This window comes from Herpailurus yagouaroundi, unplaced genomic scaffold (assembly GCF_014898765.1).
Source record: "Herpailurus yagouaroundi ecotype Mexico unplaced genomic scaffold, PumYag 160, whole genome shotgun sequence".
Taxonomy (NCBI): domain Eukaryota; kingdom Metazoa; phylum Chordata; class Mammalia; order Carnivora; family Felidae; genus Herpailurus; species Herpailurus yagouaroundi.
In genome coordinates, this window is record NW_024412401.1 from 36416420 (window position 1) to 36441420 (window position 25001).

The following is a 25001-nucleotide window of genomic DNA, read 5'->3' on the forward strand; positions in this document are numbered from 1 at the left end:
GTGTATATAAACCACAATTTCTTTATCCATTCATCAGTTGATGGACATTTAGGCTCTTTCCATAATTTGGCTATTGTTGAGAGTGCTGCTATGAACATTGGGGTACAAGTGCCCCTATGCATCAGTACTCCTGTATCCCTTGGATAAATTCCTAGCAGTGCTATTGCTGGGTCATAGGGTAGGTCTATTTTTAATTTTCTGAGGAACCTCCACACTGCTTTCCAGAGCGGCTGCACCAATTTGCATTCCCACCAACAGTGCAAGAGGGTTCCCGTTTCTCCACATCCTGTCCAGCATCTATAGTCTCCTGATTTGTTCATTTTGGCCACTCTGACTGGCGTGAGGTGATCCCTGAGTGTGGTTTTGATTTGTATTTCCCTGATAAGGAGCGACGCTGAACATCTTTTCATGTGCCTGTTGGCCATCCGGATGTCTTCTTTAGAGAAGTGTCTATTCATGTTTTCTGCCCATTTCTTCACTGGGTTATTTGCTTTTCGGGTGTGGAGTTTGGTGAGCTCTTTATAGATTTTGGATACTAGCCCTTTGTCTGATATGTCATTTGCAAATATCTTTTCCCATTCCGTTGGTTGCCTTTTAGTTTTGTTGGTTGTTTCCTTTGCTGTGCAGAAGCTTTTTATCTTCATAAGGTCCCAGTAATTCACTTTTGCTTTTAATTCCCTTGCCTTTGGGGATGTGTCGAGTAAGAGATTGCTACGGCTGAGGTCAGAGAGGTCTTTTCCTGCTTTCTCCTCTAAGGTTTTGATGGTTTCCTGTCTCACATTCAGGTCCTTGATCCATTTTGAGTTTATTTTTGTGAATGGTGTGAGAAAGTGGTCTAGTTTCAACCTTCTGCATGTTGCTGTCCAGTTCTCCCAGCACCATTTGTTAAAGAGACTGTCTTTTTTCCATTGGATGTTCTTTCCTGCTTTGTCAAAGATGAGTTGGCCATACGTTTGTGGGTCTAGTTCTGGGGTTTCTATTCTATTCCATTGGTCTATGTGTCTGTTTTTGTGCCAATACCATGCTGTCTTGATGATGACAGCTTTGTAGTAGAGGCTAAAGTCTGGGATTGTGATGCCTCCTGCTTTGGTCTTCTTCAAAATTACTTTGGCTATTCGGGGCCTTTTGTGGTTCCATATGAATTTTAGGATTGCTTGTTCTAGTTTCGAGAAGAATGCTGGTGCAATTTTGATTGGGATTGCATTGAATGTGTAGATAGCTTTGGGTAGTATTGACATTTTGACAATATTTATTCTTCCAATCCATGAGCAGGGAATGTCTTTCCATTTCTTTAAATCTTCTTCAATTACCTTCATAAGCTTTCTATAGTTTTCAGCATACAGATCCTTTACATCTTTGGTTAGATTTATTCCTAGGTATTTTATGCTTCTTGGTGCAATTGTGAATGGGATCAGTTTCCTTATTTGTCTTTCTGTTACTTCATTGTTAGTGTATAAGAATGCAACTGATTTCTGTACATTGATTTTGTATCCTGCAACTTTGCTGAATTCATGTATCAGTTCTAGCAGACTTTTGGTGGAGTCTATCGGATTTTCCATGTATAATATCATGTCATCTGCAAAAAGCGAAAGCTTGACTTCATCTTTGCCAATTTTGATGCCTTTGATTTCCTTTTGTTGTCTGATTGCTGATGCTAGAATTTCCAGCACTATGTTAAACAACAGCGGTGAGAGTGGGCATCCCTGTCGTGTTCCTGATCTCAGGGAAAAAGCTCTCAGTTTTTCCCCGTTGAGGATGATGTTAGCTGTGGGCTTTTCATAAATGGCTTTTATGATCTTTAAGTATGTTCCTTCTATCCCGACTTTCTTAAGGGTTTTTATTAAGAAAGGGTGCTGGATTTTGTCAAAGGCCTTTTCTGCATCGATTGACAGGATCATATGGTTTTTCTCTTTTTTTTTGTTAATGTGATGTATCACGTTGATTGATTTGCGAATGTTGAACCAGCCCTGCATCCCAGGAATGAATCCCACTTGATCATGGTGAATAATTCTTTTTATATGCCGTTGAATTCGATTTGCTAGTATCTTATTGAGAATTTTGGCATCCATATTCATCAGGGATATTGGCCTGTAGTTCTCTTTTTTTACTGGGTCTCTGTCTGGTTTAGGAATCAAAGTAATACTGGCTTCATAGAATGAGTCTGGAAGTTTTCCTTTCCTTTCTATTTCTTGGAATAGCTTGAGAAGGATAGGTATTATCTCTGCTTTAAACGTCTGGTAGAACTCCCCTGGGAAGCCATCTGGTCCTGGACTCTTATTTGTTGGGAGATTTTTGATAACCGATTCAATTTCTTCGCTGGTTATGGGTCTGTTCAAGCTTTCTGTTTCCTCCTGATTGAGTTTTGGAAGAGTGTGGGTGTTCAGGAATTTGTCCATTTCTTCCAGGTTGTCCAATTTGTTGGCATATAATTTTTCATAGTATTCCCTGATAATTGTTTGTATCTCTGAGGGATTGGTTGTAATAATTCCATTTTCATTCATGATTTTATCTATTTGGGTCATCTCCCTTTTCTTTTTGAGAAGCCTGGCTAGAGGTTTGTCAATTTTGTTTATTTTTTCAAAAAACCAACTCTTGGTTTCGTTGATCTGCTCTACAGTTTTTTTAGATTCTATATTGTTTATTTCTGCTCTGATCTTTATTATTTCTCTTCTTCTGCTGGGTTTAGGCTGCCTTTGCTGTTCTGCTTCTATTTCCTTTAGGTGTGCTGTGAGATTTTGTATTTGGGATTTTTCTTGTTTCTTGAGATAGGCCTGGATTGCAATGTATTTTCCTCTCAGGACTGCCTTCGCTGCGTCCCAAAGCGTTTGGATTGTTGTATTTTCATTTTCGTTTGTTTCCATATATTTTTTAATTTCTTCTCTAATTGCCTGGTTGACCCACTCATTCGTTAGTAGGGTGTTCTTTAACCTCCATGCTTTTGGAGGTTTTCCAGACTTTTTTCTGTGGTTGATTTCAAGCTTCATAGCATTGTGGTCTGAAAGTATGCATGGTATGATTTCAATTCTTGTAAACTTATGAAGGGCTGTTTTGTGACCCAGTATATGATCTATCTTGGAGAATGTTCCATGTGCACTCGAGAAGAAAGTATATTCTGTTGCTCTGGGATGCAGAGTTCTAAATATATCTGTCAAGTCCATCTGATCCAATGTCTCATTCAGGGCACTTGTTTCTTTACTGACCGTGTGTCTAGATGATCTATCCATTTCTGTAAGTGGGGTGTTAAAGTCCCCTGCAATTACCACATTCTTATCAATAAGGTTGCTTGTGTTTATGAGTAATTGTTTTAAAAAATATGGAACGCTTCACGAATTTGCGTGTCATCCTTGCGCAGGGGCCATGCTAATCTTCTCTGTAACGTTCCAATTTTAGTATATGTGCTGCCAAAGCGAGCACTTAGTCAAATAATTTTAATACAACTCTTAAGAGATAGGTACAGTTACTACACCCATTTTACAGTTGTCGAAACTGAAACTCAAGTTAAAAGACTAACACGAGTTCACGTAGCTGGTTAGCAGTAGAGCTGGGACTCAAACCCAGCCATTCTTACTGGCAGTGCTGCAGCCATAAATGAGTTGCTACACTGCCCATATCAAGTGCCTTGAAAGGGACCAAATAAGATTAGATTTGAAACATTATTTTTGGCAATTAGGGAAACAGTGTTGAATTTAATAATTTCACAAAAGTTACAAAAGACGAAGTTTGTATCCAGTGGATTTCAGGGGGAAATAATTCTTTAACTCCTTCATTATTTTGTCAAGTAATAATACTAGTTATCTATAATGATTTTTGGTAGTATTTTTCACAGAAGCAGAAATCACTTAAGCATTTATTATTTATTTAAGAAGCCACTGTTTTGCCAGGGAAATAAAAATTTTCAGATCAGAAAATCTGCTGTCCTAGCAGGGAGGCAAGTGCTGCAATTGAAGCCAGGCTTAGGCTGAGGTTCACTTGAAGGAAGATATTCTAGGCCTTTTAGGGGAAGATGGAGAGGAGGCGCTGTTTCTCAAAGCATGGCCTGTTGGACCACACCTAAATTAAATCATCTGAGGACTTGTTAAAAATGTAGACTCCTACATGCTATGAGCCATTCATTTAATTCCTTGTTGGGAGGATTTGCAAGGTCAGTGCCTGGTCTCCTTTACGTGTACAATATCTTACTCCATCATCCAATGCACACATTTCCTTAGCCTGATTTAATTCATAAAGAGAGAGACAACAGTGAATATGCATGAAAAAAAGGTGGGTTTTTTTCCCCCTTCTTTCTTTCTTTTTTTGCCTGTACTTGCTTAATAAGTGCTGGTATTTCTGTAATGTATTTTATTTCTAAATTTTTTTAAGGAGAAAATTTTCCAGAAGCTCTAGAGTCACATAACGTACAACTGAGAGAAATGAACAGATGACCAGTGTTTAAGTGATTTCTGCTTCAGTGAAAAATACTATCAAAATCATACCAAACTGACTCATACTGTTATTCTAAATTATCAAGCTTTTGAATATGTATGTAAGAAATGTGTTTTACTCTCACTATTGGAAAAGATTAACTGAGCTTTAAAATAGTTTGTTGGTCAGATAGCTATAATAACATACAAGTCTGGCTTCAACTAGTGATGTTAACAATCCTACAAAATAGCCTGTGTTTGAAGGTTCTAGGAGAAAGCATAAAAATCAAAGGAGAAAGAAGACAGTAACTTTTAATACATTTTATGGTAGTTATTAGGTTATCTCAATTTATTTTCCACCTTTTTTTTTTTTGAAGATTTTATTTTTAAGTAATCTTTACAACCAGTGTGGGGCTCAAACTCACAACCCTGAGATCAAGAGTCATGTGTTCCACTGGCTGAGCCAGCCAGGTGCCCCTTTTTTCCACTTTTAAAGTAAATATAGCTCACTATTCCTTTTTTTATTTTTATGTTTTTAATGTTTATTTATTTTTAGAGAGAGAGAGAGAGAGAGCGAGCATGAGCAGAGGAAGGCAGAGAGAGAGGGAGACAAAGAATCCGAAGTAGGCTCCAAGCTCTGAGCTGTCAGCACAGAGCCCAATGCGAGGCTCAAACTCACGAACCATGAGATCATGACCTGAGCCAAAGTTGGCTGTTTAACTGACTGAGCCATCCAGGTACCCCACAGTATTCTTTTTTTAAATAAATTACAGGAGTTAGGAGCTATTGCTGTTTTCAAACATGAAATATGAATGTTGGCAAATATGATTTTTGTAACCCTTTGACAAATAAAGTTGGCCTATTTCCTATTTACCAACTAGGGCACTTTTACATTTTAATACCAAGATTATTTTCCTTGAGCATATGAAAGAATTCTAAGAAAATTTAATTTCTTTCAAAGGAATACATATGTAGAAGTAAGTACCTAAAGCAAACATCATCATGTCAGTATAATCTCTTTTAAAGTGAGGGTCAGGACTAGGGGGAGGGAGTTATCTTGATTTTATGGACATGTTAATTCTCATATGGACTTCTGTTAAAGTATTATTTTTTTTCTTATCCTGATGGTAATATAAAGATATTGTCTTGTAGCAATTTGTGTGATAGGTCTTGTTTGTTTGTTTGTTTGTTTGTTTGTTTGTTTGTTTTTTAGTGAGCTCTATGCCCAAAGTGGGCTTGACCCCGAGACCCTGAGATCAAGAGTGAGATGCTTTACTGACTGAGCCAGCCAGTCCCTCCTTATGTGATAGGTCCTTTTATCCAAAGGGACTAGCCCTGGGAAAAGCTTCCAGTGTCCTTGTAATGAGCCATTTCGTATAGTTATTGCAGATGATCATACCACCTGCCTTGACCACAACAGACTCTCTGAAGAGGCTTAATGAAGGATAAGGTGACTATGAGATTCTGATTGTGAGCCCCCAAATTTAATTTTATACCATTGACTTTTGTTCTTAAATGCAGTCAGTAGTGTTGGTCTAAAGTAGATTGTATAATTACACATACTGTTATCTCAGTAACTTTCCTTTTAGCTTTGGTGTTAATTCAGTCAAAAAATGTTTATTGAATGCTACTACTTCTTAAGTGCTTTTCCAGATCCTGTGAGTAAAGTAGCAAAGTCCCAGCTCTTACAGAGCTCACAGCCCACTGGAGACAGACAGATGCTAAACAAGGTATCAAGTAAATATGTGGTATGTCAGATGGTGACAGGTGTACAGAAGAAAATAAGAGCACAAGGGGAATAAAGAATGTCAGAAGTAGAGAAATGGGTTGTTGATTTATTTTTAAAAGGCAGTTTCTTCAAATGTTTGGCATTTGGAGGTTCTTTGCACTTAGCATATTGTTTCCTCTCCTGGTGTATATATTTATAATTACTATATAAAGCACTTCATGTGGCTCTCCCACTGTTTAAGCTTTATATTCCCCACTCTAACCCTTCTCCCACCTTCAGACCAGGATCAGTGTTTTACTGTCCTTATGATCAGAAGCCAGACTCCCTCTCATATCATTCCCTTTGCATATGCAGTTTCTTCCTACAGTGCTCTACCCTCCTGTTCTTCTTAACCAAATGGTACCCTTTCCCCCATGGAACAGAGCTACAACATATCTTAAGCTCTATTTGACTTCTCTTTTGTTTCTGAGTTCCTATAGGACCGGGAGGCCATGCCATAAACACAGTGCCTAATCGCACTGTGCCCTGTATGGTCATTTTAATTAATTTTACGTGTGTTAGTCATCTCTTCTAGCTATGATATAATCTACATAACCATCAGGGACTTGACTTTGACTCTACCACCTCAGGACTTCTTGAAATGCTAGGGAGGGGGGAGGGGGGTACTCACAAATGTAGATTTATATTAATCCCAACTGTAGTCTCATAAATATAAATCTACTCGCCAGATTTCTTTTTACTTTTTTATTTTTCAAACTTAAAAATACATTCTTATTTAATAAGCTTGTAGACTTATCATTCACTGGTTTATAAAAAGAATTTGAACATCATTTCTCTATCAAATGAAAAGATAAAATATTCAAATGAAAATAATAAGTTAAATATCAAGAAATGTTTCTTATTGCTTCAGATGTATCGCTTTAATAAAATCACAAAGGGGCGCCTGGGTGGCACAGTCGGTTAAGCGTCCGACTTCAGCCAGGTCACGATCTCGCGGTCCGTGAGTTCGAGCCCCGCGTCGGGCTCTGGGCTGATGGCTCAGAGCCTGGAGCCTGTTTCCGATTCTGTGTCTCCCTCTCTCTCTGCCCCTCGCCCGTTCATGCTCTGTCTCTCTCTGTCCCAAAAATAAATAAACGTTGGGAAAAAAAATTAAAAAAAAAAAAAAAACACAGAAAGAATGTGATAGCTAAGCTTCTTTTTTGTTAAATTGAATGCTACAGCAATAGAAGGAAATGGATCTGAATTTAAATTGAACATAAATCTCCTCAAATTAAATGAGAACACAAGATACTGCACTAATTATGTGTTTTTCCATGCCATCTCCTAACAAGGGAGGAAATAATTGGATTAATGGGGCATGAAGACTATGTAAATAAGTACAGAAAGGCTGTGTATATAAAAACTTTACTCAGTTTCTTTGTAGGAGTTCCTGTGCCACTGCTGAGGCTCTCTCTCGGGCCCCGTTCCAGGTCACAGATCTCTTGGAAGACAGTAACCTAAAACTTTTCCATCTCTTGGCTACATTTATAGAGGGCCCATTTCACTGTACTAGGTTTTATAGTACGGCTTCTCCTTTTGAAAAGCTTCGAGTGAGGTTAAGTGATAAGTGTTAGATGGCAGTTGTGTATGGTACAGGCAAGAAGTAAGGGACCACATTCATTCAAAGAACGAAGGTCACCCATACCTTCTACCTGAAGAGTTTATTCACTCTCCCTACTTAAAACCAAAGCCTACTTAAAAACAAAAACTACTTGCGTACTAGTGACAGCAAAGATCCCTAATACAGTAGCCCAGCAGGGTACAGTATGGGTAGAAGGGAACTTATATAAATTAAAGGTATGGAGGAAAAGCAGACATTTTAAAAATGCATTTCTGAAAGCCACCCATGTCCAGAAGTTCTCCCTTTCCTACCATCCTCCAGTCAAAGCTTGAAACATTCAGTCATTAGAAATATATGTGTAGGGGGCTCCTGGGTGTCTCAGCCGTTAAGCATCTGACTTCCGCTCAGGTCGTGATCTCATGGTTCATGAGCTCAAGACCCACATCGGATGAGCTCAAGCCCCACTTCTGAGTGAGCACAAGCCCCGCTTCTCTCTCTCTCCCTGTCCCTCTCTCACTTGTGCCCTGTCTCTCTCTCAAAAAGATAAAAGAAAAGAAAAATATATGTGTAGGATACGTAGGTTTAAAATTCTTTTGGGCATCTGGCTGGCTCAGTCAATGGAGCATGTGACTCTTAATCTCGGGGTTGTGAGTTCGAGCCCCATGATGTGTGTGGAGATTACTTAAAAATGAGATCTTTAAAATAAATTTAAAAATTTTGATAGTTCTTATATTTATTCATTCAGTCTTCATACTTTGGGTAGCTCTGGAGTGCTGGAACATATGCTGGGTATTCAGGATTCAGAGATGATAAATACATGAAAAATAATGTAATTAATGGGGCATAAAGACTATATAAATAAGTATAGAAAAACCATTGCTTAAAAATTTTACTAAGAGTCGGGTGCCTTGCTGACTCAGTCAGTGGAGCGTGCAACACTTGACCTTGGGTTTGTAGGTTCGAACCCCACATTGGGTGTAGAGATTACTTAAAATCTTTAAAGAAAAAAAATTTTTTTTCTGTGCTCAGCATTCCTTTCTCCTCAAGGAGGTCACAACCTAACAGAGAGGTGTGAGTAAGATGGAATAAAATAATAGGGCAGGATAATGGAAGCATAATCCATTTGTCACCTGGTGTCTCTTGGTCCTTTAAGATCTCAGTAAGATTAGCTCAAATCTCTGTCCCACAGTTTTTACAAACTCTTAATACCTTTCTTTCTTTTTGAGGGGTAGAGTGAGGGGGAAAGGTGAGGTGATGGTTGACTTGGATATTCCTCTTGTTTTTTCTGGCTCTGACCTTCCACAGAGGTAGTTTAGGCATCATTTCACTGTCTGGGAGTGTTTTGCACCAGGTCATTCAAATGTGAACTCAGCCCTAGTTATACAAGGTAGAGTTCTTTGCATGAGAAGAGATAGGTCTGCAAACCTATAGATAGTTTTGTATCATAAGAGGGCAGTGCAAACCTGACCATGTAGTTTTCTGACCAACTAGTTTTCTTAAGACAGAAACAAAGTCATTAATAAGACCTACAAGGCCTGGTGTGATCTGACCCCCATGGGCTTTCAGACCTCTCCTAGTATCACTCTCCCTTTTTATTGCTCCAGGCACACTGAGAGTCTTTCAGTTTCTCAAACTTAATTTCCATTGCAGGAACTTCTCAAGTGCTGTTCCCTCTGCTCTTCCTCCTTCTATAGTTTATGTAACTGGCTTCTCATTTTTAGGTCTCAACTAAAAAGTCTTCTTAGAGAGTCCTTCCTGGAACATCCATCCTTAAGTTGGTCATTTATTCTTTCTTACAATACTCTGTTATTTTTCTTCATAGTATTTGTGTTGGTTTGTCTAAAGTTACCTTATTTGTGTTATTATCTGTTTTCACTCACTCTGTGGTAAATTCCACAAAAGTAGGGACTGTCACCATTATACTCATCCCTGTAGAATGAGCCTACTTAATTCCTAACATGTTTCAGCCACTCATTAAGTGTGCTTGAATGAGTGAGGTGGTTCAGCAGGGATTGATGGATTAGCTGTAGAAGAAAGGGAGAGCAGTGTCAAGGCTGGTGCTCAGATTTCAAGCTTGGGCAAATGGTAAGTGAGTGGTGGAGGCACTGATTAGATAGAAGAGCAGGTTTGTGGGAACAGAGCCAAAGCTACGTTTTAGCTCTGGGCACATATAACGATTTGTGGCTTTTAGGTACATTAGGTTCATGGGAGCCGTAGGGAACATGATTCTGATGCCTACTCATTCACCGTCTGCAAAACTGTATCTCTAATTGTTAAATACCTGATCTGCTTAGAAAACAATAATTTGTACTTCTATGTTTTTGGCTGCTACCTTGTCTTCATTCCGTTTTCTAGGCCTTTGGGGTTTTTAAATTTTTAAATAATGATTTTTAAAGTTTGCTATTTAATCACAACTTCCTATATATAATAAGACCATTTTGCTCATCTCAATGCATGCTTTTTTTTCCATCAGTAACAATGACTCATTCAGCTTGCCTGCTGAATGATATGAACACTTATGAAAATTGGAAGTGATCTTTACAGAATCTTCATTTGTGTTGAAAACAATTTTGTTTATCATTAGTATTAGATAAAAAATAGAACTATTTAGAATCCAAGTTCTATTTTTTACCACATTCAAACAAAATTTAATAAAATTTGGCTACTGAGTTTTTGATGAATGACAAAATCTTCAGGAATGTAACTCTTCTTCATGGAGTAGATTTCATGTGATGAGAATGCATTCAGTGAACATTTATGGGATCCCTGTTAAGTGCTAGGCACCAGGTTAGGGACTAAAAGTTGCAGCAATCTCATTCATATGTAAAGAACTGGATCTGAATTCCAGCTTCCTTTTAAAATAACTTCAAAATAAGAAACAGAAACAAACATTCTCTTAAATTAAACTATAAGTCTTCTGCTAGAACCACAGTATACAAAGAAAGACTGCCAGATGCAGTGATCTGTTGGGGATTTGAACATGACACCACGAGACACGTGACTGTAGATCTCAGATGGAGGTGTGAGAACTGTTTTCCACCTAGGATGATACATGCTGAGCAGTAAAATTAACAGTCACTTTTGAAGAACTGGTATGGGGGTGTTTGGGTTGGTCTTGAGAGCTTCCCTGGGCCCTGTTTGACACCAGAGAATAGCAGAGGAGGCAGGACTGAGTCAAGAAACACAAATACACTTGCCATCTTTGTGGGAGGTGGTCTGCCAGTGTGATAAGGCAGTGGAGATATACTTGAATTTATGGCTTGAAAGGGCACACTGTGTACCAGAAAAAAGATGGGTGTACAATGATCAGCACTGAGATATAGCCTAGTAACCTTACTGCCCTTCACAGATAAAGAAATAATCATTTAGATATTATTTGGGCAGACCCCTGCCCAAAAAAGCAATCAAGAGACCTATAAGGGAGAAAGACTATGCTGACCATTGACTTTTCTATGCTAGCATTGAATTCTACACAATACTTGAGCAATGCTGCTATTGTCCAGGGTGTGTGGGAGGGCGGGGAGTATGAGTGGAGAGTCTTGTACCTAGTCAAACTGTTGTTCATGTTGTTCAGTTATAAAGACAATAAAAGCTTAAAGACATACTAAAAAATTCAAGACCTCAGGAAAATATCGTTTTCATAAATACTTTCTGATTAAGCTGTTAGAGGACAAACTTTAACTAACTGAAGGAGACTGGCAAAACACTGGTGGTAAGCATTGATTCTGTATATTTAATTGCAAAATTGAGAACAAAATGTAGAAATTATTATTAAAAACAATTGTATCAATTATTTTATAAATACTTAGAGTAAGTATCATAAGCCACAACAATGTAGAAGTGTATAATTTTTCAAAAGTTGGGAGGGCACAGGAGAGAGAATGTGGGAAATAGTATAAACGAAGATTCAAAAGATATTACTTAAAGCTACCAATTCAGGTAGTAGGGTATTCAGATTGAAGGTATAAAGGTAACACTAGAAGAACTAAACTAAACGGTAGAATAAAAGCTAACAATTATAAGGACCAAGAAAAATAATAAAATTGAAAATGATTAGTTGGAGGAAGAAATGTAAGTATATGGCATATTAATTTTGACATTGCTTGTAGTGGGGTATCAATATATGTTGTATAAAAATAGAGGATTTGTGATATGCAGAGTTATCAAAATAATGATAACCACTAGAAAAATTAACAAGAGAACATAAACTGGAAGAGGTTTTCTTTACTCCTAAAAGGAGATGACTGGAATAGACAGTCACTTTTCCACCTCTGGCTGTTGTTATCCTGCTTGTGGATGAAGCCAACACAAGGAAGACGGTTCAGCCAAGAAAAAGAGGAGCTGAGCAAGAGCCCTGATACAATAGTCAAAACAGATCCTGGCATATATTATGATCACAAGAACTAAGATTAAATGAAACAAATAGAAATGAGAAAATTAGTAGATCCTAAAAGTTCTCACCATGAGGAGAAATTTCTTTTCTTTTTATTGTATCCATATGAGGTGATGGATTTTAACTAAACCTATTGTGATAATCATTTCACAATATATGTAATTCAAAACATGCTGTAATGTATAAACTTACACAGTGATATGTGTCAATTATTTCTCAATAAAACTGGGAAAAAGTCTATACATTAATGTGTAGTATGCAAAATAAATACAACTAATATTAAAACAAAGAAATGAGATAAACTCAGTGTTGACTCTAAAAGTGGATCACAAACCAAAACCCAACGATATCTTATGCAGGTGTTATTGTCATCAAAGAATATATGCATTTCTAAAAATCATTTTGCAAATGGCACACTAAAAAATGACAGAGCTTGGGGCTCCTGGGTGGCTCAGTGGGTTGAGCATCCGACTTCGGCTCTGGTCATGATCTCACAGTTTGTGGGTTCAACCTCCACTTCGGGCTCTGTGTTGACAGCTCAGCTTTGGATTCTGTGTCTCCCGCTCTCTCTGCTCTTCCCCCACTCGTGCTCTGCCTATCTCTCCTTCAAAAATAAATAAACATAAAAAAAATTTTTTTTAAATGACCACTTTTGGGAGAGACTATTCAAAGCCTATGCAACTTTGTAATCAAGTCACTAACCAACCAAACTAATTCTAATAAAAATACTTCAATAGTTTAAAAGACATGATAGACTTCTAATAAATAGTGACGTCCTACAACAAATACAGGAATTTGCTGCAAAAAAAAAAAAAAAGTTTTAAAGGTCCAGTTTTGTGAATAATGAGCCACTATCACCGCTATTATTAACAGTAGGATGACTATCTAGAAAAATACCAAGTTGGCGCCTACTTTTTACACCAAAATAAATTCAGGCAATTAAATATTTAAGGAGTAAAAATGAAATTTTAATGAAATAAAATGAAAATGGAAAATGAAATAAAAATGTTTTAGAAGAAAACATAAGAGAACTGTTTTATGGCTTCATAGTGGGGAAAACATCTCTAAGTATACCACAAAATATAAAAAACATTTAACAGAGGTAAGTTCAATACCAATACCATAAGTGTGTAATAGTCACAAATGCAAAGGCGAACTAAAAAAAAAGTATATATTTATCCACATACACATCATTATATGTAACACAAAGAGCTAAATATAATAATGATAATGTTAAGTAAATAATATAATAAATATTAAGACTAAATATAAAAAAAGACTAAATATAAATGAAAAGTCCTAAATGTATCTGTAGCTCCTGTAAGTCAGTATAAAAAAAGAAAATGGGCAGAGGCCAAAAAAAATCCACAGAAAGAAAATGAAAAAATATAAGGGGCTAATAAGTATTTGAAAGAAATATTCAGTCTTATTTATCATAAAAGAAATGCAAAATAAAACCTTAATATATTTTACCAATTAAATAAGCAAAGATTAAGAAGTTTGATAATACATTATATCTAGGAAGGTGTGATTAAACCATCATTCTTATACCTTATGGAAGTATAAATTGATACAACATATATACATATAGGGCAATAGCAATATAGCATTTCCACTTTGGAAATTAATTCTGTGTATGTACTCATATATGGGGAATGTCATGTATACAAGGATACCCATTGTAGCATTGTTTGTAATAGCAAAAGGATAGAAATAATTCAAATGTCCATCAATAGAGAATTAGGAGATTAGATAAATGTATTATGGTGTATCCATAGAAGAACTTTACAGCTATTAGATTGGGGCAAATATGTATGCAGTGGTATGGAGCTATCTTTAATACACCATAATGGTAAAAAGCAGAGTATAGAATAGGATGTAGAGTATATTCCACCCCCCTACTTGAAAGACAAAAAATAAGTGTTTGTGCATAGAAAAAATCTCAAAAATTATACCCAATAGATTGGTAATACTGGTTGCCATGCAGAGGGAAACAAGGAGATGGGATGGAAGGGTGACTTACTTTCACTCTATACCCATATGTAACTTTTAGGTACTGTACCTATTGTATTGCCTGGTCAAAATTTACTAATACTAAAATCAAATGAATCATGGTCCATATTGAAAAAAATTAATCTTAATTTTTATCTAGAATGTACAGGTGGCTGTTTAGTGGATGGCAGATCGAAATGTGAAAAGTAAAACTAAAGTCCTCGGAAGAAATAGATCTTCCATTACTTTGGAATAAGCACGATTTTTTTAAATAAGATGCAAAAAACATGTACCATAAAAGAAAAAATTGATAACTGAGCTATATTAGGATTCGAAACTCTTACTCATTAAAAACACCATTAGGAAAGTGAAAAGGCAAGCCACAGATTGGGAAGAAGATATTTGCATTATGTGTATCTGATAAAGACTCAAAATTTGTTAAAACCTCTTGCAAACAGTAAGAAAAGGGCAGACAAAAGGGCAACAGAAAAATGACTTGAACAGGCATTCCACAAAGAGAATATTCAGATGGCCAATAAACCTATAAAGAGGTGTTCGACTTTATTAGTCATCAGGGAAATGAAAATTAAGACTACAGTGCAGTACCACCCACACCCAGCAGAATGGCTTAAATAAAGAAAGACTACTTAGTTGTTGCCGAAGATACGGAGCAACCTGAACTCTCACATACTCAAGTTTGTGAAAGTAAATTGGTACAACCACTCTGGAAAATTGTTTGTCAGTATCTATTAAAGCTGAACCTATGATTTCCTTTGGCCCAGTAATTCCACTTCTAAGTAAACACCTGACATGATCATTTCATACAATGTTCATAAAAATTTCATTGGAAATAGCCCCAAACTGAAAACTACCCAAATGCCTGATAGAGTGGAAACAAAAATTGTGATATAGTCACACAATGGAATGTGTGTAATGTACCCACAGCAATGAGGGTAAATTATCTACAACTACAAAACAATATGGATGAAACTCACAATGCTGAACAAAAGAAGCCAGATACAAAAGAGTTCATCCTCTTAAGATTCCATTCATATTAGTTACAATAATAGACCAGACAGTTGTATTCTGTTTCATCAGAATAGCTGTTATTTTTGATGAGAGGGAGTAACTGGAAGAAGGGGACATGAGAAAGACCTCTGGGATGCTGGTGGTGTTCTTTTTCTTGATCCGGATACTGGATTCAATTTGTGAAAATTAATTGCATGCACTTAATGACTAGTATACTTTATTGTATGTATGTTATACCTAATAAAAAGTTTTTAAAAAGAATTGGATCAGAAGTTTTTCTAAAACTAGAGATAAAAGTAACAGTTTTATATTTTATTATCAATCTTTTCTGGTCTTTTTTGATTGTATAATTAGCTGAAAAACTATTACTTGACTTTAAGGCCATTTACTTCCCCCTATTTGTGCAAAATGAATAAGGGTTTCTCTACTCTTCCCCCTCCTTTTGTGGTGCATTTCAGGCTATTAAGAAAGGAGTTTTTAGTTTCTTTTTTTTTTTTCCCTGTAGATGTGTAATGGCTCTCAACTAAAGATTGAGGCCAAGTAGAAAGAGGAGGAAGGCTTACTTTAACTCTTTTACTCACATACCCCTCAAAAGAACTTTGAAAAAACTATCCATTTAAATGGACACCCAAAGGTTTTCAACAGTTTATTTTTATAAAAAAGAGGGAGAAAATGTTGAATATTTTATGAAATGAAGATGAGGATTGACTGTAACTACAAATAATGTTTCATGTGTATGAAATAGTTACTGAGCATCTTATGAACAAAAGCATGCTGAATCTGAAAGAACTGAATAGAGTTTTAAGCTTCTATCTTGAACATCCTGGTAGTCCTGCAGAATAGTCCATTTCCAGTGAAAAGAATCAACCTTGCTAACCTATAACCCCTTCAGAAGTCCTAAATTCACCCCAGTTCAGGCCCAAATACCCTCTTTCCGATGGCAAATTTCACCTATATAAGAATATGTATAAGAACAAAGGACAAGACATGCTATGGGTTTAATCATCAATGTATAAGTTTTGTTTGCCTCCTCAAAGTCTTTTGCACCCCCAGAATATGTACCATATGAGATTGGGGATGGCAACATTTGCAAACTCAGTCTTCATCTCAGACAAGTAAGTTTTATAAAACATTCTGTGTGAAACTTGAGAAACTAGAAATTTTTTCCCTAAAGTTGTCCATGACTGTTTATTTCTTAGAAAGTCTCTGAGGTTTGAAGACCACTGTGATGGATATTTAAACAATTAGCCAGAATGAACAGCTGTGCTGGCCCCTTTGGCTTTACATGTAAACAGCCAGGGAAGCCAGCCAGCATGGTAAAAGGTTACATGCAAAGTGTGCCTTCCATCTTTTTGAGGGAAAGATACACATCTTTATTGGTGATATATAAACAGTTTTAACTGCAAGAAAATAGCATAATCAAAAGTCAAGTCTAACGAAGTATAAAATACACTTTTGTATATTGAATTTTAGAAATATGATCCTTCAAAAACATGCCTATAAAAATATCTAATTAGGTAGTCTAGTGAATTTTAGTTCATTTTGTTTTATAAAGTTATGAGGATTTTGGTAATTACACATTAGAATGTCATTTTAAAATAACATACTTATTCATAAATGTGTATAGTAATACAAAAAGTGTATTTTCTGAATAAAATTCAGTTTATTAGAATTCTTATTATTGTATGTGGTTATTTACAAAGACTTCCAATGAGCAACCTTACAAACTAAAATTTTCCTAAATAAGATAAACAGGATAAACAAAATATTTTACCTTTATACTGTAAAATCAGAAATTACATTTTTATGTTGTTTTAAACTAAGCTTGATGCTTGCCTCTCAACAATCAATAGGATAGCCAAGTTTTCTATTGTGTGGTTTCATTTTTAGAATTTCTCTTTTTGAGTTACACCCATGTCTGACATAGTGATTTTTGACAAAACATTTTTATTGTTACTATTGAGTCCAAATTTAAATTACATACTACTGAAAGGAAACCATTTAGATGATATCACTGAACTTAATAAAAAAAAAATTGAGTAAAAAATAGAATAGGGTTTCCATCATAACACATAAACACTAGAACTTTGTTTCTCAGGGGAGTTTCTCTCAAACCTCCTCCTGGGCATGGATTCCTGCCAGCTGGGAATCTGCTATTGATCAAGCATCCTGAGCAATCCTGAAGCACACTCAAGTGTGAGAACTGGTACTCTAGAGCAACATCACTTAACCGTGGATGATCCATAATGAGAAGAAGCAATTCTAGTTCCTGGTGGAAGAGTATAAATCATAAATAAAATGATTTGTCCAAGAGATACATCCCTTTCCTTACATCTGGATTGTAGTAACCTAATTCAAAATTCGTTGTCCTGTTACACTTCAGAAGTTTTATCCTCGTTACTTTTTTATTTATTTAAAAAAATTTTTTTTGATGTTTATTTTTGAGAGGAAGAGAACGAACACGAGCAGGGGAGGGGCAGAGAGAGAGAGGGAGACACCGAATCTGAAGCAGGCTCCAGGCTCTGAGTCATTAGCACAGAGCCCCGATGCAGGACTCAAACCCATGAGCCGTGAGATCATGACCTGAGCCAAAGTCAGACACTTAACCAACTGAATCACTCAGGCGCCTCTATCCTCATTACTTTACAAAATACCGAATATGTTACCACTTCTTACAAATAGCCCTGCAATTACACACAGAATATTTATAAATTGTGTTAACCTAAATTGCCATAAAGTGTTGAATTAACTACTGCAAATCATCTGTTTGGTAACTTTTAAATATAGATCTCTAGTGATGTGCTAAATAACAAATTTGAATATTTAGTTAATTCAATAAAATGGAACCAGTACAACCTCTGGTTTCACAAATGAAGTGATTCAAAATGAGTGTGTCAGCTTTAATGGGGCCCTTGCACACTGCAGTAGGATGAATAGCACATTTTTTCCCTTGCATTCTTCCTAAAACAAAGGCTGTTTCTAAACTCACTCCTCCCACAAACTTTCATGCACAAAGCTTATGTGCCAGTGACACAAGAAGCTCATTTTGATTGTAATGGGCCATACCCTTGTCTAGTACATCATTTGTGAAACTGAAGTTGGCTATTATAATGCAGCAGGTATGTAAATAACATTTGTAAGTGATCTCTATAAAATGGATTCCTTCTTTCCCTTTTCATTATAAGAGGAAACTTTATTTCAGAGTAGAAAGTGCATTGTCTGAACTCATCAACACCCTCTCTATCCCTCCCCTCCCCAATTTGTTGCAGACCAGGATGAAAGAGCAGCTGAGCTCAGCAGGGAGCAGAATGAGAAAACCATCCGGAGCACGCAGACTGCGCTCCGCAATTTCCGCGAGTTCCTCATCTCCAAGTATCCTTCTGAAACAAGAGAGATTTATGTCATCCCTTGCAAGGAGTTGGATGCCTACCTGGCCTCTTTCTTTGTGGATGCCAGGCAGAAGGATGGGTCTGAGTATGAACCCAACAGCTTGGCCAATTACCAGTGTGGACTTGAACGGTACCTAAAAGAACACAGGTATGGCTATAGTATTACGAGGGATAAGGAATTCAAGCGTTCCCAAGAGGCCCTGAAACAGAAGCAGATTGAACTCCGCTGCAAAGGAAAAGGAAATAAGCCACACAAGTCCATGAAGCTCACCTTTGCTGATGAGCTCATTCTGCGGAAAAGAGGACTGCTGAGCCGTTATAATCCTGAGGGTCTTCTCAACCTTGTGTGGCTCAACAACACAAAAGCTTTTGGGCACTGCACAGGATTCCATGGATCTACCTTGAAGTGGGGTGATATCCGGCTGCGGGTAACAGAAACAGGGCTGGAGTACTTAGAGTGGATGGGTCAAGACACTGGTGATCTGAATGCCAAAACCAAGAGAGGGGGGACGGACTCTCGTGTGTATGCCACCCAGCATGCCCCACAGACCTGCCCCGTACAGGACTATAAGGAGTATGCCCAGCGGCGACCTCCTGCCATGCGCTACGAGGATGCTCCTTTCTACCTGTCCATCAAGCCAGTGGTGAACTTGGCAGCTCTGCATTGGTATAACTGCCAAGCCCTGGGCAAGAACAAGCTGGCCAAGATGGTGAAGACCATGTGTGAGAAGGGCAACATCCCCGGCAGGAAGACCAATTTCAGCGTGTATCAGAGCTGCAGCACCTTGTCTGAGGCCCAGAGCAACCAGCTGGTGCTTATCTGTAACAATCTGAGCCAGCAGGCCGCACAGTCAGTGGCCGGGCACTCCAACAGTGGCAATTTCATCGTCTCTGCCTCTTATGACTCTTCCTCAGACACTGCTTGACCAGGTGTCCTGAGCAAGACCCCAGCTTGGTTACTGTGTCCAGAGAAACTGTGGTTATACACTGCTTCTCGTTTCCTTTCCTCGGCCCTCAGTGTTAACTTTATAAAAATATAAATATATAATATATTTTTCTTTTTACAAATAAGCCAATGGAGATAGTTTAGTATTGCTAACATAGTATTTATAGGCTTAACACAAATGTACTTGTGGGTGATTAAATGTAATTACTGTTATAGCCGTTACAAAACCATAGTGGTTCTCAGGCAATACAAAGTAGAGAAGGAATTCCGTTTTTTAAAAAACTGTCAGAAAAGTAACTGAAAGTCGTCCTAGACACGTGTGTCCTCAACGCCTGCTTTTCCTTCCCACCCCACCTCTCATTTTGAGTCTAGTTAATAAATGGCTTTATTTTTTTAAGTTTTAAAATTTTATATTAATCAGAAGGAAACAATACTAGCTCTGCTGCTTACACAGAATTATATTCAGTCAGATCCAGAATATGAGAGTGTTGACATAAGCTCTACAAATTATTTACATATTTTTTTTAGCTGAATTAGAATTTTAGCTCCTGTGCCTCTTTTTTGTAATGTCTGAAAATCTAGATGTTTAGGTAACATCTTTTCTTTTGAGGGCAATAAAGGTGCCATTCTTTTTGAAAGATATATAATTTTTAAATAATATGCAAAGTCCAATATTGTGGCAAAAAAGACTGTTAACAGCTCTTTACTGTTGTGCTTGAACCTGGATAGATTTTTTTTGTTCCCTAAGAAATCAGTTTAAATGAAGTGTGATTTTCAGATTTACAAAACTACCAAAGCTTTCAAAATGTTCCCAAGCATTAGACTGTATATCAAACAAAGAGAAGGTAGAGAATGGGAGAGTCTTATTAAAAATCTGGAAGCGCTAGTCAGGACAACAAAAGAGGACTACTCTTCAAAGCCCAAACCCCCTGAATTATTTATTTATAAGCATTAAACTTCAGTCTCTTTTCCCTAGGAGATTACTTAACTCTGTAGTTGAGATCAAAAGAATATTGACACTCATTTTGGGTAATAACATTTTGTTAAAGGATTTAGCTGAATTCAAAGCATTCTTGAAAATGTGCAGTTTCTAGTAAATATAAATTTATCTGTGATACCCTGCAATTATAATAATAATAATTTTGGTTAAACAACTCTTTGTGGTGGTTTTCCCAAGGTCTTTATTTTCAAGTCTTAAAGCCTGTGGTGTATTTTTAGTTAAGATCCTTCAATAACAATATAAATTTAGACATTAGGGTGACAATGAAGTTGAGCTTGGTTCCTGTCCTGTATAATCATTAACACATAGAAAATCTGAATCTTAATTGCTTTGTTGGATTCTGTTGGGAAGTATTTGTTCTTTAAGGCAACCTCTTAATTCACATTAGCTAGAAGGGTAGGTGGTATTTTATGTGTTAACTTATTGTCCAACGAGTTCAGGTTTCATTTTTATATGCCTTCCTAAATCATCACAAAAGCTGAGGTTTCCCATGGCTTGGTAGCTTTTTTCAACACCAAGTCATAAACACATAAAGACTCATTCCTCTATATGGTGACCTTTCCTTTGGTTCACGAGTAGAAAGTCTTCTGTGGACTTTTTGTGGTGGAATCAACTTCATTTCGTGACTTTTCCTCCATAGAGAGGCATCCAGAAGTAAGAAAGGGTGGAAGATATCTTGCTTTATTTTTTTTTTTTTGTATTAATGATGGCAGCCACCATTTTTTAACTAGTGTGTATGGCAGCTCTGTGTCAAGTGACTTACATGCATCATTTATATAATAGTTACTAACTGTGTGAAAATTAGAAAATTTAGGTAAGCATAAAGAGCACAAACACTCATAAATCTGCTGGCCCAAATAACCACTGTTAATATTTTAGTAAATATTTCTTTAGACATTTCAATACATACATATTTATTTCTGTACACATCTTTCATCCTTTCAATCCTTGAAAAGCTTAGTTATCTTCATTTTATGTTGAGATCAAGACAAATCAGTTATTGTTAAGGAAATGGTACTGTCTTCTGACTTGAGTTTTTTCTGTTTATCTTCCTTAGTTCCAACTCAGAGTCAGTTTCCAGTGATTTGAGCCAGAAATGGGGACACAGTGTTTTCCCATCTCTCAAGGCTATCTGATTAGAAGGAATGCTGAGTGACCTTTCATGATGGCACACTGTGTCCCCTGGTGCCCCCTCTTCTGTTCATTTTGAGCCACAGGGCCTCTTTCTCCCAGTTCCCTTTACAAAACTTTCCTTATTCTATAACCTTGTTTGTAAGTGCACAGGACAGCCTACTATAAAAGAACTCTTAAAAATGTTTTTTTTAATGTTTATTTTTGAGAGAGAGAGAGTATGAGCGGGGGAGGGGCAGATTGAGAGGGAGACAAAGAATCTGAAACAGGCTCCAGGCTCTAAGCTGTCAGCACAGACCCTGACCTGGGGCTTGAACTCAAGAACTGCAAGATCATGACCTGAGCCAAAGTCAGAAGCTTAACCAACTAAGCCACCTAGGTGCCAATAAGGCTGTTCTTAATGGGTTACCTCTCGTTTAAAAAAAAAAAAAAAAAGTTTTTGTGAAACACTTAAAATGTGTGCATTTTATTTTTGCATTGACATACTTTTAAAAATTCTTAATATGTTTTTGACAGCAAAGTAAGTTTGTCATGAGGAAGAAGGGCAGCGAGGATGTACTGAGAAAGCAGAATTAGGGAATTTTGCATTCCTATTTGTGTTGATTAAGGCACTACAATGAAAATCTCTCCTATTTCATTCTATTGCATTTTCATTCAGAAGAACACAAATTGAGAATGTAAATTACTTTTTTATTTATTTTTATTTTGCTTTGATAACTCAAACCAAATAGGAACATTGTGACATTTAGATTTAGAAAGCTTTTCTGAAGAATGGCTTGGTAGAAGTTTAGCTGAATTATAGTACCTCTTTGCATTAATGAAATTATGAAAAATTATCTGCAACTACCTCTAAATTTTGTGTTTTTATATAAACAATACTGAAGACATGCTATTGCCAGATGCCATTTTCATTATTTGTTACTTTAACTTAAAAGAAGTTATGTTCATACTGTGGCACTGGTACATGCCAAAATATCATTCATGTGCTTTCGTGAAAATTCAGCAGTCCAGCAGGTGTTCACTACAACTGAATGTGCTGCCTTTCCAGTCAATCCTGTGATTCATACAAAAACCATAAAACCATATTTGCAAGGTTTACATTTTTAAGTCAGTGTAATGTCACGTAAGGAATTCTCCAGTGCTCCTCACATGACTCTGAAAGTTTTGCACTGTCTACAACAAAAGTGTCAAGCCCATCTGTCAGCATTTGAGGGGAGATAGCTGCAAAATTCAGTCTTTCTTCTATATTCATGTGAGTGACTGTTGAAAACCTTGGATGGTAGCAATTGTTTTTAAAACCATAATATCTGAAAAGGTTAGACAAATTCAGGATGTTAATCCAACAGAGCTTATTCTTAAAATTCCATTTATTCTCCTAGTTAGTAGGGGTGGTCTGAATATGGTTTGTAATACGCCAGCTACTTAAAATATTTTTCTAGATCTTTTCCCTGTGTTAAATTTTCCCTATGTCAATTCACTTTCCCCTGTGTTAAATCACTTCCCAGAGCAGTAAACAATAGTCTGAAAATTTTCTAGAGTAGATCAGGTCTCTTTGGTTTTTCATTTAGATCATTGTTAGCTGAAACTTTCATCACATTAATTGGTCTCAGTCATATGGCTTAGCTTTTAAGATGTCATGACATCAAATAACTTTCACTGAGAGAGAATTTACAGCCATATCAACAGATATTTGAACACCTATTGTCCAGACACTGGGAGGGGTACAAAGATGTGTAAAATAGTCCCTACCCTCAAAGAATTTATAAAAGATACTGTAATAAAAGTTTCATTTCATTTTTGAGAGCTCACCAAAAAAGTCTCTGCCGATAACTCTTTTTGCATCATTTCCCGAATTTGTACTCATACAGTTTGTCTATTATTCAGCCACTGAATATGTTGGTTTGCTGTGGAATACATAACACTGCTTTGAGTATTTTGACGAGAATCTTACTTAGAGCCTGTTTTAAAACCAATATAAAGGCAGCCACTCCTGCACCATCTATTGGGTTCACATAGGTGCACACATGTACAAGAATGTGCAGATTACCATCACTATCGTTTACTGAGTACTTAACAGTATGCCAGAGTAGTAAGTGCTTCTGTAAGCTGTTTCACTTAACTCTCACAATAGTCCTGAGGGTAAGTGTGATTATTTCTCCTTCATAAATGAGGAAATCACAGAAGTCAAATGGGTTGCCCATATCACAGCTACTACATAAGAGCATCGGGATCTGAAACCAGATCCAGATCCTATTAAGTTCTGTCCTTTTCGGCTGAGGCAGCTTGTTCACAAGGTGATTTGCTGTGCATCTGTGGACTCTGAAGTGATAAATTATACATGAAATCCCTAGTGTAATAAAATCATCAATATTCAATTCCAAATTGAGAGCAGTGCCATCACCTGGCATGTTTGTTGGTACAACATTGTTTAGGCCTCATTATTTTAATTATTTTGATATAGGACATTTGGCAGTTTGTTTCTCCCCTGGCCAGGAGTAGAGAGCATAAGTCTGTGTCACTTTTTAAAGGACACTTAACTTTTTCATGGAGGTGAGTGTGTGTACAAGTAATTATATTTTTAAAAGTGATTTCCATTTGTTTTTACCCCCAAATCAACCAAAAACTCAATTTTAAGAGAGTTCCTCATAAATCAGACAGGGAAAGGGAAGGTTGGGCTCTTAAGCCCAAAAACCAGTATTGCCAGCCACCAGTTACTGAGCACTGATTGCTGGTCTGCCAGGGAGTTTGATCTTGCCTGCAAATTTGGTGCCAGCAAATTAACAATATTTAATTTTTTTAATGTTTATTTATTTTAGACAGAGACAGAGAGCACAAGAGGGGAAGAGAGGGAGACACAGAATCTGAAGCACACTCCAGGCTCTGAGTTGTCAGCACAGAGCCTGACCTGGGGCTTGAGCCCATGAGCTGTGAGATCATGACCTGAGTTGAAGTTGGATGCTCAACCAACTGAGCCATCCAACCCCCACCCCCGACAATATTTGATAGAAGAATTTGTTGTTAATATTTTGGTTTTTTATCTATCGAGATTGTTTTTGGGGTGCCTGGCTGGTTCAAGTCAGTTAAGCCTGTGACTCTCGATCTCAGGCTTGTGAGTTCAAGCCCCACGTTGGTTGTGGAGCCTACTTAACAAACAAACAAACAAATAAGTAAATATTGTTTTTAACAAAATTTTTGAAGAAAAATACTATCCTTACGAGTCTCAGAATTAGAGATAGACCAAAACCATTCAGATTTTCTCTAGTTGGCTATCTCCATAGTTCAACATATTAGAGGCAAACACTTCTGATTTTAATCAGGCTTCTTGTGACTGGTTTTCTCTATCTATAGGAAAAGAATATTTTGATCTGTATTTCTCTAACCAAAATAGAGCT

The 25001-nt window shown here is 36.9% G+C and overlaps 1 protein-coding gene and 1 non-coding gene across 4 annotated transcripts in view; one reads left to right on the forward strand and one right to left on the reverse strand.

Annotated features, from left to right (window-relative positions):
* Window positions 1–25001, forward strand: part of KIAA1958 (KIAA1958 ortholog) — a 170675-nt gene that overhangs the window by 103595 nt on the left and 42079 nt on the right. Inside the window, exon 3 of one of the 3 annotated variants that reach the window (XM_040481972.1) lies at window positions 18413–18496. The exons of the other annotated variants lie outside the window; for them this stretch is intronic. Within the exon in view, the coding sequence (XP_040337906.1) occupies window positions 18413–18496 (84 nt within the window). The remainder of the gene's footprint in view (window positions 1–18412; window positions 18497–25001) is intronic. 3 annotated transcript variants of the gene reach the window in all.
* Window positions 3308–3414, reverse strand: LOC121035191 (U6 spliceosomal RNA). The gene has a single exon (XR_005792779.1). It is a non-coding gene; the product is annotated as a U6 spliceosomal RNA (small nuclear RNA).